Source organism: Stegodyphus dumicola, chromosome 12 (assembly GCF_044657685.1).
Source record: "Stegodyphus dumicola isolate Sdum_Otavi_A_Nest chromosome 12, ASM4465768v1".
Classification (NCBI taxonomy): domain Eukaryota; kingdom Metazoa; phylum Arthropoda; class Arachnida; order Araneae; family Eresidae; genus Stegodyphus; species Stegodyphus dumicola.
Window position 1 is genome coordinate 94,328,227 of NC_140779.1, and position 20,356 is coordinate 94,348,582.

Consider the following 20,356-nt stretch of genomic DNA (forward strand, 5'->3'; position numbering starts at 1 on the left):
TAAAATAAAAGTAATAAAAGTAAAATAAAGTTAAAAAAAACTGAAAGCTTTCAGATTTTATATTACGCCCAAAGGGCCTTTTTTTAACGTTTTGTGCGTTACCTTTATTTATTGAATATCACTTTCTATTGCAAAGTCATTTAAAAAGAGCAAATCTTTAGAATTTCTGCTACATATCCTCGCGCGCTGGAGATAAAAATGTTTTTTCCCTCTCGTACAGTGTTCCTATTTCTATCTTTGAAATGGTCGAGTTTCTTAATCAAAAACTCATAAATGTTATACAAAATATGAAATAGTTAATAAAACCAATTCCAAATTTTCAGTTTCCAGATATCCATATTCGGGTGGAGATATATGTTATTAAAAATTTGATAGCTCTAGGTACCGTTGTTTTATCACAATGAGAGGAACATACATACATTTATGTAAATTCTTCATTATTTAATTTCTTTAAATATAATACAGGGTGATATTTGGTGACTACAATTTGAAAAGTGATTCAGATGTTTACATTTTTCCACACAAAATGACAAAACTAAATTAATACCCCTTCATAGCTAACACCCTTCGGGCTAAAAACATTCTACAATCTTAATTAAGAGGAGAACTACAAACCGAATAATTAGGTATAGAATAATTTAAAAAGGAAATCAAACAATGATGCATTTAATGATGTAAAGAAAAATATTAAAGTAATTTTTTTAAAATTACTTCTACAGAAAGTTTGCTTTGGTTTCTTTATGAAAAGATCATGATTTTACATAAAATGTGAATAGAATTTTGAAAATAAATTACCTGTAGCTGAAGTGGGCATAATGTTTTCAAATAAATAATTTCGTAATTCAAAGTTAATCTATTGAAAAAAAAACATTTTGCTTTAAATGATTCCAGTACTAATTCTTTTCCGCTTTTCTTTGCATTATATTGACCAGAAAAAATGCTCATTTAACAAAGATTAAATTATGATTATTCAAAAAGCAGTTTTTAACATAAATTCAATATTTTCTTGTTTCAAAAAAGTAGAAAATTCTTTGCGCCATAAAAAGCTGTCCATTTTATACAAATACTTTATTTTATAATATTTATTTATCTCAATATTTTAGTGTCCCTGTCAACTAGCTTATAAGAAGATTCTTTAAAATATTTAAGCCTAAGTATCTAATAATTTATTTTCATTCCCAAACGTGATCTCGGAAAATTCACTTTTTATGCATATATGCGTATTCCTTCGGTTTGTGTGATGCACATACATTTATTTATAAAGGAAAATTTCATAAATATTCAAAATCCTCTTTTCCGATAATTTATCAAAAATGTCCCGGATGAAATAGGCTACGGATCTTCGCATCTGTTTGCAATTTTACCATGAATCAGCGTATGATGAAATGGAATATACCTAATATGAATAGGAATACTGTGAGCAGAAATATGCATTTTCTGCAGACATATCTTCGTACAAATGCATAAGGACTGCTTATATAAAGATGTATGTATAAAGACGGGGGCATTTCCCAAGACCGTACTAAGATCACAGACAACATATTTTACGCTCTTCCGAACACTTTTTTAGGAGAAGAATGCATTATAAAATATAATCATTCTACCAGTCTGTTTGGAAACATATGTTTTTGAAATTGGAGAGGAAGAGAAAAATCTATTTTCACGACAACTAAAGCCGCCTTAGAAATATATCAAATATCGAAATGAGTTATTCCCCGACGATTTATTTTCTTTTTCAGAAGCAGACGATGTGATATCTATTTCAAAAGGTATTATGACAGAGGTATTTCGTATAAAATTGTGCATTTTGGTGGGACTATAAAAAATATCGGAGTGAAAGCATACGAAATTGACATTTCTATCAGAACCACTGATAGCTTTCGCCTTTTGTGCATTTTAAGTTACTGCAATTTAATGCGCAATTCCTAAAGTGCTATCGAAGCTTATATATTTTAGCACATACGTTAAACAGTTAATGGTAAAAAAATTATAAGACTCGTTAAAATATGTTTAAAAATTACAGAGTGCACTTTATATTACTTACATGTGAGGGAAATTAAACTTTTAGTGATATAATTGAATAGCGTATTTCCTAGCAAATTTAACCTTTTATTCAGCCCAAAGGACGTTAACACAGAAGGGCTACTAATTTCGTTTTGGCATTTTGCGTTGCTTCACTATAAACGGCGTTTCAATTTTCAAACTGTTGCCACCAAATATTAGAATCCTGTATTATATTTAAAGAAATTAAATAATGATGAATCTGCATGGATGTATGTATGTTTCTCTCACTGTGAAAAGCAACGGCATCTAGAGGCATCAAATTTTGAATAACCTAGTGCTTCACTCGAATATGGGCTTCTAATTTGGAACTTGTTTTATTATCTATTTCATATTTTGTAAACCTTTAGCGAAATTTTGATTAACAAACTTAATGATTGAGCAATAGCAAAATAGTAAAAAAAAAAAAAAAAAAAAAGTTTTATATCCACCGCGCGGGACTGTGTATCTGAAATTCTAAAGATATGCTAGTTTTAAATAGTTTGTGATATTGCTATTTAATTTCATTTTATGGTTTGAGTGCGAAGAGTATGATATTTAATAAATAAAGCTAACACCTAACATGTTAAAAACATCCGTTATAATAATAATATATAAAATCTGAAAACTTTCAGATTTAAAATTTTTGTATTGTTTTAAATTTAAATATTATTTATTTATTTGTTTATTTTCTTAACTAATTTTACAGTAAGAAAATCGAGAAAGGAAAATTATGCGAAGAACTTAATATCCGGAGGACATGATTAAGGTAGGAAAACAATAAATGAAAAGTATTCATGAATAAAACTATCGTTAACTATCAAAATGTCATTTCTTTAAGAGAAATCTACATTCCGATAAGAATTCACATTACTATTAACATTTAAATAACTTTTAAGATATCTTCATTTCTACCTCTCTGTATCTTCAATTTCGTCCGCTCTCATTGTTATCCATTGTTTTTTCTGAAGTCTTAAATCATTCAAACGTCATCTGTTACAGCTATCAATTCGTCTCCTTTGCCGCAGTTCAGTTTAGCTTCCTATAGGTGAACTAATCTTCAGAACCGTCAAGAGCATCAGGTATCCCAGTTTTTCTTGAATCTCTTCACTATTACTGCTTCATCAATTAAGGCCCATGGACACAAAATCCATGAACAAATGAACTAGTAATTAGTAAAATAATAACGGCAGCGTGGACAAATGCATTGTAAAATTTATGGAACTAGCTTCTGAAATCGTTTAAAAAACCGACAGTTCTTGAGTGAAATGACAGTTCTTGAGTGAATTTCATTATCTTACCTTATTTCACATCGCACATGTTTATTAAATCTGATAAAATTTAATGGTATAGACTCAGTATAGAATGAATATTAAATGCTTTGTTTCTGAAAAATAATTTTAAAATTTAACTAATTAATAAAATATAGCAAAACCAATTCTTATAAAGAGGACATTTTTTCCTTGTATCTAAAAATTTCTTTAATGTAGGATTAGAACATTTTTGCAAATTGAATTCTGTAGTTCATAATCTCTTTTAAATAATACGTTTTCAATATGAGCACTTAATACAGAGCACAGCTTAAAGGTTTACAGCAAACGCCCTTGTATAAGCATAAAGTACATGTTGAAAATATATTTATAAATACATGAGATTGATTATTTTCCTTATTGCAAAAAACAATCTGACTCTCACAATTACATTTGTAGTTTATGAACTCAGATTTTCTTTATTAGCATGTTTTCAATATTTAAAATTATAGCCATTTGAATTAATAAAGTAAAGAATTATTTTATTATTAATTCTTTATTTTTCTCAATAATTCTTGGGCACCCCAAAAAACTAGTTTACGTATTTTGGTGGAAATTTTGTAGCACTTTGAAATAATTTCGCAACTTTATTGTTGAAAATATTCCATTTTGCATTTAAGAAATAATAATATTTGTTTGCTTGACGCAACTGCATTAAATAATGATAAATTTCAATCAACACATTCTCGGCGTTACAGCTGAATACAAATATAATTTACATTGTTTTCCTCTGTAATAAAACTCAATGGAATATAATTTACAGCTGCATAAGGTTTCGAATATCGGTAAATACTAATATGCTGTACACATTTATATTTAAATGAACATTACTTCAAAGATTTAAATACATAACATTAATAGTAATAAATTTAATAAAATGCATAGAGCAATATATAACAGAAACTTTTTCTCTCAAATTATGTAGTAATTTAAAATCAGAATTGCTCTGTTATAATATTTCAATCAATTTAACGTACCAGCATATAATAACCGATTTTTCCTAAGCTGATTAACATATTCTTTATAATATAAATAAAATGAAAACATCTACTTAAGGAGATAAGCACAGTAAATTTTCTTTGAAAATAGGTACTTTATTTGTTTTCATGTAATGCACTTTATAATCCTTGCGGCGTCTATTTTTAACATGCCTTTTAATATCCTCTTAGTTAAATTAGCCTGAAGATATAATATTAAAGTTGCTTTCTTTTAGAAAAGTCAAAGTGTACTTAAATGGCTTTCTAAATTTATGATCATATTTTTTATTATTGAAAGGAAGGCTAAACCCTTTATATTTGTAACCTAAGGATAGTAACGATTGAATTATTTTTCACTGAATTTAGTTTCAGTTCTCAAGAACTGCGCTATACTGGTTGATGCAAAATTCGCGCAAGTCAAACTTTTAAAATTGTGAAATTTTCAAACTGGATATTAATGGCAAATTTTGTGAAAGATTATCTTCCCTTAGCTTAAGGGGGCTAATACACCTTAAACCCCTTATGATCTTCGAATATATGACTGTTGCAAGAATTGAGATATTTTATTTATTTTAAAAGCAATTACTTCCAACCTTTTACAGCTGACTACATAATATAGCTGCTTTAGAAACTAGAAATCAGAAAGTTTGTGTTACCACAAATATTTTTGTAATTTAATCTGATTTGTGACAAAAGTTTTCGTCATGTTTCCACCTTGCGCTCATGATATTTTAAAAATGGCTAATGGTGCATACTTGAAATTTAATGGAATTCTTTATATGGTCACTATTTACTAGCTGAACAAAAATTTCATGAATATTTTAGTGTTAAAAAATTTATGCACGAAACCATTACAAGTTTTTTTTAATAAAATACATTTTATAAACTCAACTCCGAATAAAATAAAAATTTAATATGAAATTCTTAGAATTTTAGGTTCACAGTAGTTTCCAAATGTTGTAAAAGCTATATATTAAATACGGAATTAAATTATGCAACAGAATGTTTTAACCTGTGCGCGCAAGGTGGAAACTTGGCGAAAACCTTTTTCACAAAGCGGATTAAATTATAAAAATATTTGTGGCAACATAAACTTTCTGATTACTATTTCAGATAGCAGCTATATTATGTAGTCAGCTGTAAAAAGTTGGAAGTAGTTGCTTTTAAAATAAATAAGTTATCCCAATTCTTGCAACAGTCAGATATTCGAAGATCGTATGGGTTTTAAGGTGTATGAATCCCCTTAAAAAAAAGATAATTGCTTGATGCATAAAGGGTGTGAGCAGAGATTGGATTTTGATGACGTAAAATTTTGCTGAAAATGTTCTTAAAATATCGTCGAATCCAATAAAATTGAACAAAAGGATCTTAAATAGTAAAACGAAAGTCGCCCCCCCCGGAAAAAAAAATTGAAGAAAATTGTAAAAGGTTTCAGATTTTAGCGGTCGCCCAAAGGGGTTTGTAAATTTTTCTTACGCTCTTTCTTTTCTGAGCTCGCAGTCTGCTGTTACTTCTGCTAAGTTCTTTTTAGCCCAAACGGGCAATTTGCACAGGGGGGCTATTAACTTCGTTTGCGCATTTTGCAAGGAAACCTTTAAACGTCTGAATCATTTTTAAATTGCTATCAACAAATATTATCACCCTGTATTATATTTAAAGAAATTAAATAATGAAGAATGTGCATAAATGTATGCATATTTCTCGCATTGTGCTAAAACAACGGTATCTAGAGCCGTCAAATTTTCAATAACGTACGTCTCCACCCGAATATGGGCAACTGGAAGACTATGAGCATTTGTTTTATTATTTATTTCATATTTTGTAAAGCATTTATGAGTTTACTTCACCGTTTTCAAAGCAAGCAATGGCAACACTGTACAAAAAATAAAACATTTTTATCTCCTGCGCGCGAGATTGTGTGTCGGAAATTCAAAAGACATGCTCTTTTAAACATTCTGTCATATTACTATTGAGTTGAATTTTATGCTTTAAGCGCGAATAACGTGATATTTAATAAATAAAGTTGTGATAGTATTCTTAAATTAAGTACTTTTAATTGCTTATTTTTTATTAAAATAAGAGCATAATTTTTCCCTATCAGAATAAATCTAAACGTCCAAGTACTGAAACCGCCCTTGGAACATAAGTAGTCGAAATCTAACTAAAATTAGATAATACAACTTATATTTATTTAAAATCGATATTAATTATTTTTTGAACTCTCACCTTACAAGTTCATAAATGCAATTTACATATAATATACTTTTTGCTTACCTTTAACTGTTAAAACTGCGCTGTAAGAACCTGTTGCTACGTCATTCGTTGCAGCACATGTGTAGTTGCCATTATGCTTGTATTCCAGAGCTTTAATAGTGAGTGTGGACACGTAGCCTTCTTGCGCATACAATACTGCAGCATCTAAGTCTTCTTCCATTAGAATTTGACCATCTTTTAACCACCGGGTTGTGAGCGGGCCATCTCCAGCATCAACTATGCAAGTTACAGCAGTCAACATTCCTTCATGGAGGTTATCTTTAAATGCAAAACTGGCTACCTTTGGTCCCGCTGTAAATAAAGAAACCATGCAGTTTTATACAATACACAAACAAACATTTCATTTAATAATATAATACTTAATGTTTCAAAAACAAGTTTACAGCACAAGGAAGCCGAATATTTAGATTATTAAAAACGATTTATATCGATATATATTAAAAACGATTTAATAATAAGACAGTATTCATTACAAATAAAAAATCGCATTAGATTATCAAGTACGAAATAGGTAATTAAGAAACATATTGAAACATTTAACCACACGAGTCCCTAAAAATCTGTAGAACCTAGTTTTATTTTACTTCCGGTTCAAGAAATTTCAGCGCCAGATATGGATGATTTATTAGCATAAATAAATGTTTCCCATAAATTCCAGGATTAATGATAAAATAAAGAACAAACAGGTTTATACATAAAATTATTTAAAAAAAACACATTATGCAATAAAATATAAATTCTAAGATCCTAAAAATAAGCATTAATCATATTTTTATAGAAGAATGTAGATAAGTATAAAGGTGGATGCAAATATTTATCTAAATTTCACCATACGCGCTAAAAACGTAGAAAATATTTACTTTGATCAGTCTTTCGTGTAGTTCCTTTCTGCAAACACAAGCTTCTCTATAACTTGATATCCGTGAAAAATCGTCACATTATAAATAATAATATTATTAATAATAATAAAAGACGCGAAAAATAACAAATTATAAAAGATATTAGATATACGGGTATATAAGAGATTAGGTATATAAAAGAAACATGTGCATTTGAAAATTTCTCTTATTCATGCTCATGCATAATACGCATATTTCGCGTAAACTTGAGAGGTATCTCTGAATATATGCAATACAGTATGCACTGATGTCACTAATTTAAGGTTTTCCGTGCATATTTCACAAACATGGTCTCAGTAAATGCATACATAATTTATGTTTATTAAAGTACACATTTATTTTAGTTAAAGAATAATTTTGAACTATTTTATCTGTAGAATATACATTCAGTTTCATTAAATTGTTATTTTATGTTAATTAGCTTTTCTGTATTTCTTACTTTCCATTTTCCCTCCAAAATGCTAATTTCTAGTTCGCATGTGTTCAAATGACAAAGGAAGAGATAGTATTTAAAGGAATTACAATTAATTTACTTTAACTTCAGTTCTCTTACTTTTTTATATACGCCATAAATGCTGGCTGGTTCTGTAAGCACAAGCACTTCTGTTAAGTTAAAAAAATATCCTATACACTTTAAACGTCTATATGGTAATTTTCAAGATGTAGAGATAAGTTTCTTAAATCTTTATAGAGTTCTCATAGTTTATATTACCAAAGAGAACAAGATTTTATATATTAATCAAGAAAGCAGATATGAAATTCACATCTGAAACAATTACATTATAATCAAGAGATAATCTACAAAAATAAGAATTCATTTTATTAAGAGTAATAAAATAATGAATTATCATTTTACTATTTAGGTACTATTTTACTATTAAGTTATATGCTATTTTACGTATGTTTAATCCGGTAAAATAATACACGAAGTATGAAATTTAATGTAGACTGCGGGGAAAAAAAGGGACTGTTCTGTATCTTCTGTTTTACTGGGCCAATTGAAGAAATTCAGATTACGTTTTTCATAACTCAATAGCGCGAGTTAGTATATATATATATATATATCGGGTTTATATACAGCTTTTGTCGAACATAGGCATTTTGACACAAAATCGAACATTTTCGGAAATAACATACCTATGTTTTTCCATTTTTCGATTCTACGTCTCAAATTATGCCAAACTCCCAAGTTTTGTAAAAATCTCATGAGTAGTTTTTAAAAAAGACAGCTCTCAAAACTTCAGCTCGTCATTTATTTTTGAAATTTGTATTTAAAAATAATTTTTATAAATTTTTCTAAAAAACATTTGAATTATAAAATGTAAAATTTTAACGTCATCTTAAAGAGATTATTTCTAAGCATGCTTGCAAAGAAATTAGAGTTTTTTATTCAAAGTTTCCTAAGGTATACGTGAATTTACATTTTGGCGCGTTTTGAAATTTGGCGTATTAATTATAAGCGATAATTATGAAAATATCATTTACGCACTTTGTTAAGAATCATTTAAAAAACGAACGATGGCTTTCTTCCAGCTCGTCTACAATGAAAAAAAAAAAGGAAAATCATTTGCTATAAATAAAAAATTTCGCCAAGTATATTATTCTTGGCGAAAATTGAAGAAAATAAGCCAAAATACATTTTTGAAATTCTCCATAAATTTCGCACCTAATACTGAATTTAATCTTTAGGCATAATTTGAGTCGTAGAACTGATATATGAAAAACATGGCATGTTATTTCAGAAGAAGTCCGATTTTGTGTCAAAATACCTATGTTAGAATGACTCTATATATAAATCTAATATATATCCTAAGTCGCGCTTTCGAGACATGAAAAACGCAATTTGAATTTCATCAGTTGGCGCAGTAGAACGGGAGATATAGAACTGTACCTTTTTTTCGGGGGGGGGAGCAGTATACGTAAACCTAAACGTTTAGTCCAACATTTCATAGAATATTTGTGGAAAGTTTCATAAAATTACTATAGTAATATTTTATATAGTAATACCACCAATGAGTTTGTGTTAACGAAAAGGACAAAAAAGGTATCATTGCAGATTAGAGTGAAGAGTGACTGATTTTCGTCTATATTGGTTGTATAAATTTAAATTACGTTATATAACATCATATCGTATCATAAACGGAGCATTCCATAATTTCTCAGTCGAATTATTGGAAGATTCAGGAATTTATCCAGTGACGTATATGAATATCAATCATTTAAAGACGTTTTCCCGCTTGATGAAATGAATCTTTCTTTTCATCTCATGCCTTCAAAATACCTTGCCCCTGCAGGCTGCTAAAGGCTTTGACCAAATACTAATGAAATGGATTGAATTTGATTATTAAGTATGGCAAAGCAGGATCATCTGCTTAAGAAGGGATGCCTTCGTGAAGAACTTTCTAAGGAAAACCAGCTCGTATACACGTTACACATGAGGAAAACCACGAAAACGCCCATGCAACTAGTCCGTTCGCCGCAATTCGAACCCTGGAGTGAACTACCAGTGTTCAGCGACTTTACCGCTAGACTGTCTGTGGTCCCTCTTGAAATGGAAGGCGATCACTTTATTTGAAATTAATGTCAGAAATACCAAGAGGTTTCGAAAAATTGGAGGCTTTTTAATATACTGCATACTCTTTAATATACTATAAATATTTTTTAATGAACGATGTCGAACGATTTTTTAATTTTATGATATTTGATTCTTGCGATTTCAAAAATAAAATATGTGACTAAAATAAAAATAACATTTTAAGAACTTTCCCCCCTTTTTTACGCAGTTGTACGTTTATTAAGGCATTTGTTAAAATAACTCACTTACCTGTCTCTATAGTATGCAATTAGAAACACAACGCTTATCTCCTGAAGAAACAGCGATGTCTTAGAATACGATATATGCTTCCTTATGTTCAAACTTTTATCAACCATTAAAGTTACTAATTCAGTCTTTAAAGTTATATATGGGATAAAAACTCCTTTTAAGCACGGTTACTTCGAAATTGACTTCCTTGAAAGGAAATTTACACCTATTATATTTCACTATTTCTTGAAAGAAAATTTATAACTTCTACTTCCTAATACCTACATACATCTCGAAATCGCCTGCTTCTGTATAAAATATGACGCTTTTAAAATCCGAAGAAAGCAATCGGAAACACCTAACGCGTTATCGCAGTAGTAAAAGGTGGTGCAGAATCATTAACTGAGAATAATTTATCACTGTGAATACACTTTTCAATTTTAACGAAAAAACAAATAAATTATCAACCTTCACTTCGTATTCCACTTTTATTATATTTAATATTTTCTGTTTCAAAACATCTTGAATACGTTAAAGCGAACAAAGTAAGTATTATTTCTTGTATTTTTTAAGACTCTATAATAACCTAACCTAAAATATTCTGGAAATTTCTTAAAATTCGCAGACAAGCATCCATATCCTTTTTCTGAGATTTTAAAGCATTACTGTAAATATTGTGCAAAGGACTGATCTTCTATTTTTATTACTTTTGTATTAGGGAGAAGGCAGAATTTGGCTATTGTTGTTACGATTCTGATTCAAGTATCAGAACAAGTATCACAGCTACACCAAAGTATATATTACTTGTTTTATACATTTTATTTATCGAACTGCAATATTTTTAAAAGAGATATCAAATAAGTAGTAATCGTTTAACTACAATTTTCTGCCCCATACTAACACAAATGCTGAATGTAATCATATTACATCGGTTAATATATATGATGCATTTATGTCCGAAACAGCTCTTAATTTAAAGCAAACAAAAAATATCCAAATAAACTTGCATCTTGTATTTTTTTATTTTATTCCTCTCCAATAAAAATAATAATGGAGGTTTCCGTAAGTGAAAAGAATTCATCTGAAGGAATTTCTAGCTTAGATATACGAACGACTAAATATTTATGAAGCCAAATGTTGCACGCAATTAATTTACATGTTAATTAACCACAGAGTATCCTAGTCACGAAAGAGGGCGAACGAAACACATTTAATTAAATTCCTTCATAATTACAAGGAAGATATGCAAATGCAACTTGTTACCTAAGAGTGACAAAAATAAGAGAGAAAAATTGAAAATGCTAGCTAAAAATAAGAGCAATGGAGATCAAGTATTTAATACTTAAAATTAGTTTATACTCTGTACACTTCACATTTAGGTAATAAATGCTTTCTGTTTAGAAATTTGAATATTAATTTACATATTAAGTTTTTATATTTGAATCATTCCAAATTCGTAAGACATAAAATGCAAACATTAAAATGATATATAACATAGTACATTAATCAATTTGCCACTGAGTGTAACACATTTCTGCTAATTTTTTCCATAGTTTGCACTGCCAATTTCTAGAAATACTATTTTATCCCGGAATTATAAAATATTTAGTTTTATAATAATTATGTAGATTTTATTCATAGAAATATCCGAAATTCGAAACTGAAAGAAAACTGTTCTAGAAGCGAAATATGTGATTAACAGTTTAAGGAAAGATTTGTAGAATAATTAAGTAGATCATTACTGATAGAAAATCATCACTGACAGAAAATAGTTCTAAAAGCGAAACAGTATTTGAATATCGGTTGAGAACGAATTGTAGAGCAATCAAGTAGACAGTCACTCACAGAAAATCTAACAGTCAATACTGATAGAAAACATTCTTAAAAGCAAAATATTTGATTATCGGCTGAAAAAAATTTGAGTAATCAAGAATGAGTAATCAAGGAGACCGTCACTAACAGAAAATCTGAAAATCATCAATGATCGAACAGAGACATAAAACCGAAATATTCGATTTTCAGTTGAAAACGTTTTGTAGATTAATCAAGTAGCTCATCCTGATAGAAAATCGGGAAATTATCACGAACAGAAACATTTCTAAAAGTATAATATTTGATTATCGACTATAGGGTTTATATTTATTTTAACTAACATTTATTTTAAGTTTAAACTATCTTTCCTGCCAAGCCTTACTTTCCCCTGGAACTGCCAATGCCAGAGTATGTAAATTTTTAGTAGAACGCGCAAGGATTCAAATTATCAGCGGAAGTATTCTGAGTTAAATAGAAAGGAAACGAGTTCGAAGTGCGCTTTTCTTACTTCACGAGCGCGGAGGTAGTTAGTCAGAAATTGAAGAAGCACGCGTTTCGGCCTGTGTGCTTGCCTCGGAGAATTGTTAAGCTTTCAACGTGATATTCAGAGTTTGCTGAATTATCAGCGGTATTGTAGAACGCGGTGAGGTCATTTACGTTTAGAGAGCCTCGTAGTTAGTCTCCTGTTATTATTTCTTTTCAGGTTTCTTATTTTTATTTTACCGCCGGGTGGGCGTAGTTTGTGAGCGTCAAGAGCACGCATTTGTAACTTCTAAAGTCGAATAAAAAGGGACTTAAACCCTTCACAAGACTCAGTCTAATTTCCAGTTTCAGCAGTCACCACTTTGTTGCGTGCAGGTTGGAGGCGCGCAACTGTACATTGGCGCCCGAACACTTGTCGAACTGAAATGGCCGAAAATCGCATGGAAGCCGCGGGACAACAACAAGAAATGGCAAGCCAATTGGAAAGATTTGGATACCTGGTCCAGACGTTGAGAGCGTCAATTAAGCCAAACGTCAATTTCGACGGAAAAAATTCGGTGGCGATATTTCTAGGAGGCCTAGAAAATCACTTCCAGCTCTACCCTGTGCCCGAAAGACAAAAAGTTGCCATCGCCACATCTGCACTAAGAGGACAGGCCGCGCTATGGTGGAAGAATATAGGCAAATTTTTATTTGGGGAATTTGGAGGCCAGACATATACATTTGAAAATTTCAAAAAATCGTTATTAGAGGCCTTCCCCATAGTGAAAGATCGAGCAAGGCTAGAAGCCGAACTATATAGTTTCTATCAACGGGATATAGAATAGTTGACGGACTTTATTCTGCGAAAAATTTAGCTGACGGATATGCTGTATGGGAAGAAACCCGGCGCGGAAATTATTGAAATAATCTTACCAAGATTGTTACCTGCTGTTCAAGACTACTTCGAAATTAGAAACGCAAGCACACTGCAGGAGCTTTTCGAATTGGCGGTGAAGTTTCAAAATCAAAAAATAGCGGAAAAAGCTAGACGGGCATCGTATTTTCAAAGTACCCGAAGGCAATCTTCAAATGAGCAGACCAGAAATGCAAACCGCTTTGGAAATGGGGGAAAGAGCTATCAAGCTAACTCATCGAACCTCGAAGGTCAAGGCCCAAAAAGGAAATTTGAAAACAAACGTCCGCGTACCCAGAAGGCAGAAGTTGAAAGGAAAGCTTTAAAGGAGTAGAGGGGCCTGTGAAAGCGAGGGTCCAGACCTCGGAAGTTTTAAAAAAACCCTCAAAAAGACACTTAAATACGGTCATCGTAAAGAACTCACATCTACCAATTATACAAGTCCTGGTTGACGATGTACCAGTAGAAGCCCTCATCGATACAGGAGAAGAAGGTAATTTTATGAGTGAGACATTTTTCAAAAAGAATTTTTATAGGTTACGATTATTTAAAAACAAAAACACAGAAATTATAGCGGCGCAAGGAAAAACCTGTCACTGCATCGGGAAATTATCATTAAACATACAGGTAAAAGAGGAAAGCCTCAAAGTATTAATTTTTGTAGTAAAACAGCTACAAAATCCTCTTATTTTAGCTATGGAGTTTTTAAGGGCCGCGAGGGTCGAATTGAATTTTCAGGACAGTTCTATTGTGCTGGAGATGGACTAGAGGGTGGTGGAACCTGTGGAACAACCGCAAGTTGACCTTAGCCATTTGAATGACCATGAAAGTCAAGCCATCCAGCAAGTGGTGAGTAATTTTTCAAACTTGTTTCCAGAAATGCCTGGTAGCTGTCAAATAGTTACGCATGAGATAAAGTTAACTGCCGAAAAACATTGTAGGACTAAACCGTATCCTTATGTAAACAAAAAGACCTAATCATCGAAGAACATATTCAGGAAATGTTAAAGAACAAAATAATAATGCCCATAAATAGTGAGTACGCGAGTCCAGTCGTACTATGTAGGAAAAAGAACGAGTTTCCTCCTTCGGATAAAAGGGCTTGGAGGTTTGCTATCGATTACAGAAAACTGAATAGTATTACTAAATTCCCAGTTTACCCTTTGCTGGTTATAGAGGAAATTATTAGAAACAACATTAAATCTACTAGATACATGACTACTTTGGACTTAACCTCTGGTTACTATCAAATACCTACGAGACCCGAAGACAAACATAGAACCGCGTTTATAACAAAATCGGGCACTTATGCAATTTTACGCATGCCCTTTGAGTTGTGTGGGGCCCCATCAACATTCCAGAGAGCTATGGACATTGTTCTAAAGCCTGTCCTAGGAAAATCGACTTTAATCTATCTAGATGATATAATTATAACGAGTAGTACGTTGGAACAACATATTAAAGATCTAGAAGAAATGTTTAAGTTATTAAAAGAGGCCGGTCTTACAATTAACGCCTCAAAATGCAAGTTCGCAACTAAAGAACTTAAATATCTGGGTTATAAAATTTCGCAAAAGGGAATAGAATCTCAAGATTCAAAAATAAAAGCAATCAAGAATTTCCCACCTTCCAACACCGCCAAGAAACTTTCTTCTTTCCTTGGGTTATGTTCTTATTATCGGTCATTCATAAAAGATTTCGCTAATATTGTTGAACCCCTGTCAGTAATTAAAAGAAATAAAAGTAAATTTACGTGAACAGCGGAAGCAAATACCGCATTTGAAAGATTAAAAGAAGCGCTCATCAATGCCCCTGTTTTGAAATTCCCGGAGGGGGACGAAAACCTGGAAATTGCAGCAGATGCGTCGGACTAAAGTAAAAGAAAGAAAAGTAAATTTACGTGGACAGCGGAAGCAAATACCGCATTTGAAAGATTAAAAGAAGCGCTCATCAATGCCCCTGTTTTGAAAATCCCGGAGGGGGACGAAAACCTGGAAATTGCAGCAGATGCGTCGGACTAAAGTAAAAGAAAGAAAAGTAAATTTACGTGGACAGCGGAAGCAAATACCGCATTTGAAAGATTAAAAGAAGCGCTCATCAATGCCCCTGTTTTGAAATTCCCGGAGGAGGACGAAAACCTGGAAATTGCAGCAGATGCGGTGGGTGCGGTTTTTATGCAAAATAGCTATCGTTTGGTGGCATTTTTTAGTAAAACTTTGAATCACACACAAAGGAATTATACAGCTACAGAGAGAGAAACATTAGCCGTATTAATGACTGTACACAAATTTCGAGTTTATTTCGGCAAATCGCCAGTAACAGTCTTTTCGGATCATGCGGCTGTTGGTAGACTTTACTCGGGAAAAAACCTAACGCCCAGGTTAATAAGATGGGCTTTAAAACTCCAAGAATATAATATCACAATAAAATATAAACCGGGTAAGAAAACAATGTAGCTGACGCACTTTCTCGTATAAAACTGGACGATGAAGGAAATGAACTTAAATGCGCTGTGTTGACTTCAAAAATTTTAGATTCTAGAGATACAATTATCGCTGAACTGAAAGCTGATCCTGAATTTGGAAGTGTCTATGCATATTTGAAAGACCCCGAAAGCTTTGAACATACAGATATCGATGCGATAAGAAATAGAGCAGAAAACTATGAAATAATAGATAATTTATTATTTTATACGAAAACAACAAACGAAAATCTCGAGTACAAACCAGTCATCCCAGCCTCGCTTCGATTAAGCATTTTGAAGGAATTACACGACGCGAAAACAGCGGGTCATTTAGGGGTCAGAAAGACTTTAAAAAGGGTACGCGAGGCGGTATATTTCCCGCAATTATACAAAATAGTAACTGCGTATGTCAGGTCCTGCAATCAATGTCAGTTAATAAATGATATTAATTACAGCCCGGCCGGGTACTTAAATAGCATTTGCGCTACATTTCCGAATGAAATTTTAGGCATAGATCTTCTTGGTCCTTTCCCCCAGAGTGAGATAATAAAAATCGTTTTCTTTTAGTAATTGTAGATCATTTTTCAAAATGGACAGAAATTGTTCCACTTAAACGCGCGTCAGCCAAAACAGTCACAGATGCATTCTTACACAGATACATTTTAAAATACGGTGCACCGATAAAAGTCATTAGCGATAACGGTAAACAATTCATTAGTCAAATATTTGAAAACATATGCACTGGACTTGTCATACGCCATATCAAAATGTTTCCGTATAGACCACAGGCAAACATAGCAGAAAGAGTGAATAAAAACATTGTAAAAATAATTCGCAGTTACATTAGCACAGATCACAAGCGCTGGGATGGCTACATAAATGAGTTAGCTTATGCTTTAAGAACGGCAAATCACGATACTACGGGAAAAACCCCAGCAGAATTATTTTTAGGCCGAAAGTTAATTACACCTTTAGATAAATTATTCTATGTGGAACAAAGAGAGCAAGAATTTAAACAGAAAGATGTGCAATAACTTATTGACCAGGCGCTTAAAAGCTCGGATACGGCAAGAAATAAGCAAAACATATATTACGATAAAAAACGCCGTGAAGCAGATTTTAAAGTTGGGGATAAAGTATTGAATTTTACTGCAAAGTTAGCTCCAAAATTTGACGGCCGCTATGTAATTGTTTAAATCAAAGGAGTCGTATTGTACCTTGAGGACGAGAGAGGGGAAATCTGTAAAGAAAGTCCCGACCAGGTGAAAAAATACTATAATAAAAATGATTTTGAAATCCTTAAAAGTTTCTTGCAGGACTCAAGCCTAAAAGAAGTAGAAGGTCCAGAAATAACGTCACCCGTTCCACCACCCAAGAAGCAGAGAATTGAAGAGAGACCTAGCCTTTCTACAACCCAGGCGACGGTACCGAAAAGAAAAAACGAAAACTTTCAGACTCCAGCATTTAAAAAAACAAGAATGCAAAGCCACCACGTAAAGAAATTTTAGTAAAGAGGAAAAGACCACCTACAACGTACCGCAGTAGAAATTCTGCATCGAGGAGAACGCTTCCAGGGCCAGAGAGTCAGATGCAAACAAGGCCGCCGTTACCGAGAACGAAAAGACAGCAAGAGGAACGAAAAGACCACCACCAACAGAAGAAATTCAAGCATGATTCCAGACCGGAGGACGCCAAGACCAGCCGTCCAGGGGCAAAACGGAAAAGACAGCAACCCGACCACTGCCACTCCAAGAGGCCAGCATGCAGAGGACGAAAACGAAAAATTAATGTGGACGACACTCGGAGGTCATTAAGGAGAAGATTGACCTCCATGAAACCTATAACGTGGGAACAGTTCTGCCAGAAAAGAATGACGGAGTTCCAATCATCGAAAACTCAAAGATAAGTTAAAATCTTCTATAAATTTTTTCTTTTGTTCCAAAATGTTATGCGTAAATACGAAGTTCTATGTTTTGACGAAAGTCAATGTGTCTCGGTTGAGACTTAGTTTTGTTTTACTTATTTAGCTAAGGCAAAAGTATTATTTTCTTTCAGTATAAAATCTAAGAACAAGCAGTTTCTGTTGGTCGAAGACTAATTCTGTTATGTTAAAGCCAAAATTTAGCCGAAGATAAAAATAACTTCGTATTCTTGTATTAATAAGAATTTTAGTTTCAGTGCCGCCAGCTTGGCGAAGAATGAGTAAAGTAAAAATTTATTTTTCTCTTATTCATTCTATGGTAAATTGTAAAAATCATATATATTAGAATTTTGTAAATATACGTAAAGACTTGAAAGTGATGTAAAAGTAGAATTTAGTCTAGAAGCATATAATTTTAGATGCTAAAAGTAAATGCTCAAAAGCAATGAATTCAAATTTAAGTATTAAACTGTACATAAAATCATGCTTTAGTGCGCAAGCCTGCATGTCTAAAGATGAATGAGGGGGAAGTTAGAATGAATGTGTTTTGTAGGGTTCTCCACCCACACTTGAATTTTAAGAATGTTAAAGTAGCTCATCGAGTTGTAGAATGTCGAGTAAGGTGTGTCTATTTGGTCGTTGCATTCTAACAAATCATGGTGGTTAGGGGAAGTGTTGTAATTCTAAAACACGAATATTCCCGTTTGACACCACACATGGTGGAGAGCCAGGGTAAAGTTAAATTAATGTTTGAATACTTGAATGAATGTGAATTAAGCAGTAACTAAGGAAAATGAATCGTTTAAAACCAAAAATGTATTCAATGTCAAGAAAGTGTAAATTATAATGTATTTAGAAAGATACTGATACTTATTCCTTCCAGATGCTGGAAGGAAAAGAACAAGATTGATTGCTGAAGTCCAGGAAAATTTGCTGTAAGAAGAGGGATTTAAATAAGTATCTACAGAAATTTAGTATACCTTCTGTGACATAAGATTTGTTTTTGTGTAAACGAGGCTCATAAAAGTTAGTTCAGAATTGTAGAAACTTTACAACAGGTCGTTTGTAGGACCTGCTTCCAAATTTTCCAAATTCTGGCAGCGGCAAATGTAGGGTTTATATTTATTTTAACTAACATTTATTTTAAGTCTAAACTATCTTTCCTGTCAAGCCTTACTTTCCCCTGGAACTGCCAATGCCAGAGTATGTAAATTTTTAGTAAAACGCGCAAGGATTCAAATTATCAGCGGAAGTATTCTGAGTTAAATAGAAAGGAAACGAGTTCGAAGTGCGCTTTTCTTACTTCACGAGCGCGGAGGTAGTTAGTCAGAAATTGAAGAAGCACGCGTTTCGGCCTGTGCTTGCCTCGGAGAATTGTTAAACTTTCAACGTGATATTCAGAGTTTGCTGAATTATCAGCGGTATTGTAGAACGCGGTGAGGTCAGTTACGTTTAGAGAGCCTCGTAGTTAGTCTCCTGTTATTATTTCTTTTCAGGTTTCTTATTTTTATTTTACCGCCGGGTCGGCGTAGTTTGTGAGCGTCAAGAGCACACATTTGTAACTTCTAAAGTTGAATAAAAAGGGACTTAAACCCTTCACAAGACTCTGTCTAATTTCCAGTTTCAGCAGTCACCACTTTGTTGCGTGCAGGTTGGAGGCGCGCAACTGTACACGATTAAGAAAGAGTTGTAGACTAATCAAGTAGACCGTCACTGACAGAAGATCTGAAAATCATCAGTGTTTAAAGACAAGCCTAAACGCGAAATATTTGATTACCGTCTAAAGTATTACTCCCGCCTTCTTAGCATACCTTCGTAGTGTAATGGTCAGCACGCTCGGCCAGTATTCGAGATGTCCGTGGTTCGAGTCCCCTTCGAGAGCATTGCTCATTTTTCATTCTAATGTCTTTACAACCGGTTGAGAAAGAATCGTACAGTAAACAAGCAGACCGTCATTGACAGAAAACCTGAAAATCACCACTGATAGAAAACAGTCCTAAAAGGAAAATCTTTGATTTTTCAAATGAGGAAGATTTGTATCAGAAAAACAGAAAACTAACAGAAAATCATCCTAAACCAAAATATCTGATAACTATCTACGTTCTATACTGCATTCGTAAATTAACGTGATTTGTAACCATCCCGAACTGTTATATTATAACAAACTCAAGCATTTATAACATATTGTTACAATATCATTGTTACGTTTAGGGTACATTCTTATCTAAGGAAAGGATGATGATAATGATGATAACTGCAAAATCCTTTATATAATTATAATCACTCCCTTACTAGGCGAGTAGTGCTTTACCATTATTTTTGACAGATTAGAACCAACAAATGAGAAAAGTGTTTTCAACAGTTTCGCAATCTTTTCTATTCATCGGCGTGACACTATACGGTTACTTCCAATTTCCTTTTTGTGTAGAATAATCTGAGGCTGCGTATCTTGTGTTCTTGCTTTTGCAATACGGCACC

The 20,356-nt window shown here is 32.6% G+C and overlaps 1 protein-coding gene across 2 annotated transcripts in view; it reads right to left on the bottom strand.

Annotated features, from left to right (window-relative positions):
- LOC118186257 (cell adhesion molecule Dscam1-like) overlaps nucleotides 1–20,356 on the bottom strand; it is a 1,080,749-nt gene that overhangs the window by 330,690 nt on the left and 729,703 nt on the right. For both annotated transcript variants that reach the window (XM_085806701.1, XM_085806700.1), the window contains exon 9: nucleotides 6,602–6,892. In XM_085806701.1, the coding sequence (XP_085662827.1) occupies nucleotides 6,602–6,892 (291 nt within the window). The remainder of the gene's footprint in view (nucleotides 1–6,601; nucleotides 6,893–20,356) is intronic.